The sequence below is a fragment of the Phocoena phocoena genome, chromosome 6, assembly GCF_963924675.1.
Source record: "Phocoena phocoena chromosome 6, mPhoPho1.1, whole genome shotgun sequence".
NCBI classification, from domain to species: Eukaryota; Metazoa; Chordata; class Mammalia; order Artiodactyla; family Phocoenidae; genus Phocoena; species Phocoena phocoena.
In genome coordinates this window covers 106,841,299-106,849,222 of record NC_089224.1, presented here as the reverse complement: position 1 = coordinate 106,849,222, position 7,924 = coordinate 106,841,299, and the positions used below count along the sequence as shown (strand labels likewise).

The 7,924-nt window shown below is 43.5% G+C and overlaps 1 protein-coding gene across 1 annotated transcript; it reads right to left on the bottom strand.

Annotated features, from left to right (window-relative positions):
- Positions 1-5,238: 5,238 nt before the first annotated feature.
- On the bottom strand, positions 5,239-6,753 carry ZBTB34 (zinc finger and BTB domain containing 34). Its single transcript, XM_065879706.1, has one exon. It carries the CDS (start codon positions 6,751-6,753, stop codon positions 5,239-5,241), a length of 1,515 nt encoding a protein of 504 aa, XP_065735778.1.
- Positions 6,754-7,924: the final 1,171 nt, after the last annotated feature.

The following is a 7,924-nucleotide window of genomic DNA, read 5'->3' as shown; positions in this document are numbered from 1 at the left end:
CAGAGGGTACTTCGGCAGGAAAATGCGGAAAGGGTTCACCAGCGATCCTGGCTGCAGACTTCGGCCCCCTGACAATCCAGTCTCTACCCCACATGGTAAAGGTCAGAGAGAGATCTGCTGCTTTCTCCTCTCTCCAGCAGCACGGTGGCACAAGAGCTTCTTAGGAAATCCTAACCTTTCAAAAACAGTGGTTAACAGAAACTATGACACCGGAGGATGTTTGTTAGAGCCTGTGAAACTCAGGGGGCCAGAAGAGGTAAATCCGGAGGAAGACCACAGCACATCTGCTCTAGCAGCATTTTTATTTACAAACAGCAATTTCCATTGACTTTATACCATAAAAAAGCCATTTACAAGCAAGAAACAAGAATTCAGAACAAAATTAAGCAGCACTGAAGTATTCATGTCACAAATCTAAAACAAAATGAATACAAGAGTAAAATATCATTTGAATAAATAGTCTTAAATTCATGCTATAAAATAATCCTTAATGGCAAGTTACTAGTCGATACAGCATCCGCTTAGCTAGCTTCATTTACTTCACATGGCGATGAAGTGTGGAGTTGTGAGGTTACCAGTTTATATTGCAAGATAATGACACTGTGTTAAGTCATTCAAATTGCTCAACCATTTATAACGGAAAAAAATGTTAGCCCTACTAATAAAAGTGGTGAGAGAGATGGTTTTCACATTAGGAAAATGGTCATCCTCGAAGAAACCAGGTGAGTTTACCTCTTACTATACTCAGGGCAGCAACCAAAGGCTTGGGCAGCAAGTCCAAAGGTTGGATTCACAGCATACTTGTCACTGAGGGGCAGCAAGAGGTCTGTTTACTGAATCTGCTGCAAGGCTAACTCCAGGACTTGATAGAGAACTACACCAGCCCTGTCTGTGCCAGACCCAAGGGGAACCAGAGAGAAGAGGTTCTCTTGTGGGCCGAGAAGTCAAGCACTGGGCAGAAACAGTGGAAACACTCTGGCACTTACTGGAGAGACGTATGTGACGAGTGGCAACCATTACAAATTTCGAACAATATGAATGACTCTTCTGAACTTTCAGTTCAGTTGCACTGAGTAATATGAAACCTATGATTTATGAACTAGATAGTTTCATATAAAGAATTTACATAATTCCCCAATACTTTCATATATAAAATTTAATAAATAACCCTGACCAGTCTAGAAGCACCATTCAAGGGGCATGTGCCCTTGGAAAATAGTTTAGGTGTTGCATATTTGAGTCCCTTTCAGTGGAGGCTTCACAGGAAACCATAACAGAATTTAACAATAACGACGACGACGACAACAAAAAAAATCACAGTCACTAATGGAAAACATTGTTAAAATAAAATACATTGATTTCTTTAAAGTAAAGCTCATTCACATAGATGATGCCCTCCCAGCCCTTGTTTTGTGTTCCTGCAAATTCTTCCTAGAGTCTAGGCTGTAAAAACAAAAGTAAAAACAAAACCACACACAAAAATATGCAGGCCTATGGTCTGGGCTAGGGGAAAAACAAAGACTTGTTATAACTGCTATCAATTAGAAAAGACATCTACTCATGCTCTGGAAGATTTAGAAGTTATCAATTTAGCTCTACAGTATATTCTGCTTAACAGTGAACCGACAGTATCCTTTCTGCTGTTAAAAAAAAAAAGAAAGAACAAACAAAAAACAAAACTGCCAAGGCAGAGCCAATTGGGAGGCTTTCCACTGACCCCAAAATTAACTTGACTTCATATACTGTATTTACAAATATAATTTCTAAATGTATTTACAGCTTTAGTAGAAATTAGAGGGTAGAGAACTGATTAGAATGAAAATAACTGTTTAAAACCACACACATTAGTAAAAGTATAAAATTCTTTGTTTTCACAGTTTGTAATAACAGGTTAAACACCTATAGAAAAGGACGCTGTCACTGTCTTCACATTGTCTACGTATTTGAAAAGGTAGCTCAAGAAGAGACTCAATTATGAACAAACCTATATGAATTCAGGATATATTTTACTGTAAAAGATTTCTTCACATATCACTTTTATCTTAGTTGATTTTTGCATTTGTTATAAATGAAACATCTAACCTAAAACTGTACAGAAATAGGGACTTTGCTTTCCAAAAAGAGTCGCTCTAAGGAGTTACACAGCGGACTTCGTCTGCAGAGACGTGAAGTGAACTTCGGGGAGAGAATGTTTCTGTTCTGTGGTCACGTTAATCCTCCTGGCACATCCTCATGTGACAAGGCACAATTAATTGCTGCTGCCCGATGTGAACGGAGTTAATCTTTCACTCGCCCTGCACACTGAGAAGCACGGCAGGCAGTGCGCGCGCTCAGAGAGGCCACGCAGCTCTGTGCTGGCCCGCGCGCGGCCTCCCTCGAAGCCCTGTGGGACCTTACAGTACTGGGTTATGGCTTGAGAATTCATTCTTAACACTGCTAGCAGTGGAAAGGGTAAAGTGTTAGCAACATGAATGGGAGCAAGTGGAACTTGCAAAATGTGGAATCATGATTATTAGAGAGAAACGCAATCAATTTTCTGCCCCTTAACAGTCCCATTACAATGTCTGAACCTGAACTGTACAATCAAAGCAATGTATATTTTTGTCAAAGACAATTTTGGATAAGTCACTCTTTGGTAAACTCAAACCAGTTAAACAAATTTACAAATACAAAGAACTCCATGTAAATAAGGTTAAGACGGACACGGTGACAAGAACCAGGACATTCAAGGCGCTTGCCCCAAGTGCCGCCCTTCCTCACTTGTCTCGTTTATCACAGGATGCTCTGGAGACCTCTCAGAAGGCCCCAAGCCTGAGTGAAAAGGAGGCTCCTTCCCTGAGCCTGACCTCTCATGTCCTCGATTTGGGCGCTTCTTGTCACAAACTTAATTTGTATCACAACACAAATTTTTTGCATTTAATTCTTTGAAGGAAAAAAGAAAAATCAAACTTATTCATGTAAGGAAAAAAAAAATCACAAACATTTACCTGAAACCCCAGAACATATTTAAGTGGGTAAACACTTGGGGTCCAGCCTCCCCTTGAGGCACACGGCTTTGACAGGAGTTGAGCAAGTGCTTCAGGGAGAGAACAGACCCCTGACTTAGGCAGTCTGACAGGAAAAGGCATACTATATACCCGGTTAGCAGAAGTCGCTCCTTGGAGCGGCAGGACTCGCGTGTGTCTGTACGTAGTAACACTGATGTGGAGAGCAGCGGCTCACGCGTGAACAGAGCCCCTGTGCTGAAGAGATGCTACCGCACAGCTACCACCCCCGGGGGCGATCACACACAAGGGCCTGAATGATTTTCTTCCCAAAAAAAAAAAAAAAATCCCCAAACACCCCCCACCCCAACTCCATTCTTGGTATTTTAAGAGCCAAAAAAGCATGGAAAACCAGCAAACATCTACTTTTGTATTCCTTTAACTCCTAGCCTCTGAGGTTGGTCCGAATTTCGCTTTTGTTTTTCTCTTAGGTGGTCTGTGCTCTTCTCCCATGGAGACACACTAGTTGTGAGTTTCAGGGCCAAGGTTCTCAAGCAGAGAGCCTGGAGTGCTGACATCTTACCGACAGGCTGCAGCACAAACTCGCCACCAAACTGCTTACATTACCCTCTGCCGGAGTGCACAGCGCCAGGGCAATCTCATAAAGCCCGTTTTGTATACCAGGAGCTCACGGGTGAACAAAATATAAAACTGAAGACACTTCCTCAAGTGCTAATAAGACATTATCCAAATACGACTCGGGTATGTTTTCATACAGTAATGTGTTTGCCAGCACATGCTTTTGAGGTCTTTTTTCAAGCTATAAACTCAAGAGAGGAAAAAAATTATAATTCACTTTTACCATTAGATTTCACATTTTCTACAACTATACTGACCTAAAAGATACATAACATAAAAATAGCACCACGTGACCAAAAAAATGGTGACACACAGAGATTTGGTGACACACAGAGTTATCTTAGAGGGCTTTTTAACTGTTGGTTTCTTCAAGCAGGAAACACTGAGAGAGCGGGGGAGCCACGGAGGCTCTCATCAGCTCACACAATACTAAGATAGATATATTGCTTGCAATTCCCATAGAGTATATCTTTACAAAAAGTACAAATTCCAAGTTCTGCAGTTTCCCTGGGAACTGCATGTAGAAAAAGTTGCTGTGCACCTGAACTGGCTGTTTGAAAAGAGAAAGAAGAAAAAAAACCACAACACTGCTTGGAGAATTTTGTAGACAGAACTACAAATCCCTTTCCTTTAGTGCGAGTACTAACTCACGGTAGAGAGTGATTCGATTTAGTTACCTGGTATGTTTCTACAGTACGGAATGAAGGTAGATTCATAGGCCAGTAAAAACATTGAAAACCACTGCTCCTTTGGGGTTGACTAATATAACACTACTGTATGTAAAAAGGTCAGCACCACGGGTCATCCAGCTTACCTACTGGACAACTAACAAAAATTCCAAATGGTTTCCAACTAGAGTTGAATACATTTTATGGCATTTGGTTTATGTATTTGTTATGAAGCAGAGCTATGAACACTGTGATTTGCTTTGCTTGCTTTTGGACACAATGATTAATATATTTGAAAACCTATTAACATTCTTTTATAAGGGAAATAAAGGGGCAAAACCCTAACATATTAGGTAGGGGCGAGACAGAGTCAAAAGCCCTGTTCACATTGTATTAAATTATATATTCCTCTTACATTCACCTCAACCAGAATAAAATCAAATTTGAGAATGTATATATACTATATATATAATAATTGCTTTATTATATATATATATATAAAAATTGTCTAACTACCCCCTAAAAGTAATTTTAAATTAGAAAAGGTTACCCATTTGTATCAGCTGACGGCATCCCAGTCTCCCTCCATGGAAATGCACTGGTGCCAGTGCACACAATGAGAGAGTATGCCTCTTGGCAGAGAATGTAGGGTCAACCAGTTGGCATAGCTAAATCACTGGCAGATTTTGGATGAAGAGTTCAGCCAAAGAGGAATACTGTCAGCCTGTGTTTTCCCTGGATACGCTGCCCTTCATGCTTTGAGCTCCTTGAGGGAGGGAGGGCGGGGGAAAGGATAAACACAATGAAGTGTTCCTTCCAGAAACCTTAGAAAAACTGCCAAGAGACCAAGAGATTTCCAGATGGTTGGGAAAACCAAAGGTTACAACAGAGCAAATCACAAATAGGCGTTGATTAATGTGCTTTGTGGGGTGCACTTCTTTACCATCTTAATCAGGAGCATCAGACACCGTGTGAATTTCCATCCGGGAATCTAGGGCCATCTCTGAGGCCGACGCATCATTTTCTAGTTTCTGTTCCACATACACATCTGTTCTCTCAGGGGACTCGATGCGACTCCTGACTTCAGCTATGCCAGGGTGGTTTTTCCGCAGGTGCTGGTTGAGGGTACCTTGGAATGGAAAGCACTTCCCGCAGATCTCACAGCGGAATGGTTTATCGTCGGTATGGCCCCGGATGTGGTACTCCAGCTGGTCCTTCCGCGTGTACTTCTTCCCGCAGAACTTGCACACAAAGGGGGTGATTCCCATATGGAGTCGCATGTGCCTGTCAAGGCTTCCCTTCTGGTTGAAGGACTTTCCACAGTAAATACAGATCAACCTCTCATTGTACGGGTACCAGTGACCTCTTGCACTCCTCTCCCGGGGGCTGCTCTCAAACCCGGGGTTATTCATCACAGCTTCACTGTCGGAACCTTGCACCAAGCCCTGCAGATCACTGTGCAGATGGACAGACAGAGCCCGCTTCTGGCGGGCACGACCTCCTCGGAAACAGCTCAGCATGGATCTGGATGGGCTGGAATTACTCAAACTTCCAAAAGCTTCAGCTACGCCGGCTGGCTGTGAAGCTGCCTGGGAGTAGGAGTAGGCGTGCTGGAGCACAGAACCATAGGAGCCCACATTCACGGCCACAACTTGTTCCCCATCAACCATCTCGGTGTGGTAGCCATCGTCTCCCAGGGAGGAGCTGTCGGAACAGCTGGGACGGTCAGACTTTTCCATCTTCACTTTCACTTCAGTGATCTGGCTCTCCCTCCCCAGCAGGTCCCCTTGCTCATGGTCCCCCTCGATCTGAATCTCGTACTCAGAGACGCTCCCACTGCTCCCTCGGTCCGAGTGCCCTTCCTCCTGTACACGGCTGCGCAAGGCTTTGCTGGGTGTCGTCTCCATCCGAAGATCACTGCTCGTGGTAGGCTGCCGTACCTGAGCGCAGTATGGAGGGGAGATCTCCACCGGGTTGGCAAAGTAGCTGCTGTCTTTAACTCCATTACGACTCTCTGGAGTCTCTTCCGCACCGACGGTCACAGAGTCCACATCTCCGACACTGATTTTTGAATGGATGCTCTCTAGGATCTGCGTGCACTTGTCAATGACACACTGCATCTGAAGAAAGCTAGCTGCAGTCAGAAAACTGACAACATCCTTCAGCTGCAAGGACATTCTTCCAGTGTAACAAAATGAAAGCAACTGTTCAAACACATTGGGATTTTTAATCACTGATATTGACAAGCCACTCATGGTACTTAATGCTGAATGGTCCCGGAAGTAGGGGGAGCTGGCCGCAAGGACTGCTTTGTGGGCTCTGAACGGCTGACCCTGAATGTGGACAATGATGTCACATAGTTTCCCTTGCAGGCGGAGCTCGTTTAGCTGGCTCAGAACGGTGCTGCTGTACTCGGGCACATCAAACTGAATAAAACTGCTGCTGTCCATTTCTACTGACATGAAGCGTAATCTGAGGAAAGAGAGAGTTTCATAATTCGCCAGTGACTCCTCACTAAGTACAAGTGGCATAAACACAGCCTTGCAAAAATACCACCACCCCCTCCATTGTAGCTACTATACCTCCTAGGGTCCACCTGAGCATTTCTTTTCTCCTCTTAACTTATTTTCAGTCTTTCATGCCTTGGTTAATTCACCTAAAGCTAAATAACCTAATGATCCATTAGCCAAGTCTCCTAATTACCCGACATACATCTTGATCAAAGTAAAACATGTAACATACAGTAGAGCCATTTTAGCTCTGAGAACTTGGTATCCTTTTAAGAAATATATTTTTCTGTTTCACCTACCTTTGAGGATTTGAAGTACTCTGTACAACAGAAGTAAATTCATTTTAAAAAATGCTCTGCCTTATTTGTATATTTCCAATTGGTATTTTGCAAGTATACAGCACACTGCATGGAGCTTAAACCTTTTTAGAGTTTGAGTTGTTGTCTTGATGTGCATTTTTTCCCCTTCAGCTCTACACACATTTACATCCTTTTGGGTTGGTAATTCATAGCGCAATGCTCGGTCGCCTTCAGTGAAGAGTTTTTAGACAGGAGGATCAAGAAGAGTGACGGACACGTCAGGAGTGCATCATCCTCGGCTAGTGCTCGCACTGCTGGCGTGCTCAGGACAGGCTGGCTGCCCTCTGCCGAGAGCCCACAGCCCTGATCACTCAAAACTACAGAACGGTGTAGAGCCCAGGCTGCATTCTCTGACCAAAACAACAAAATTAGATCTCACATTTATATTTTTGTTTTTAAAACGCAATCAATAGGGCTTCCCTGGTGGCGCAGTGGTTGAGAGTCCGCCTGCCGATGCAGGGGACACGGGTTCGTGCCGCGGTCCGGGAAGATCCCACATGCCGTGGAGCGGCTAGGCCCGTGAGCCATGGCCACTGAGCCTGCGCGTCTGGAGCCTGTGCTCCGCAGCAGGAAAGGCCACGATGGTAAGAGGCCCATGTACCGCAAAAAAAAAAAAAAAAAAAAAAAAAAACAACAAAAAAAACCCCCAATCAATAGAAATTTAAACACCTCCTGAATAAGCACTGAATCAAAAAGAAAATCAATAAGGAATAGAGCTATTTAGAAAATAAGAAAACTCACATCAAATCTGCAGTACGGGTTTA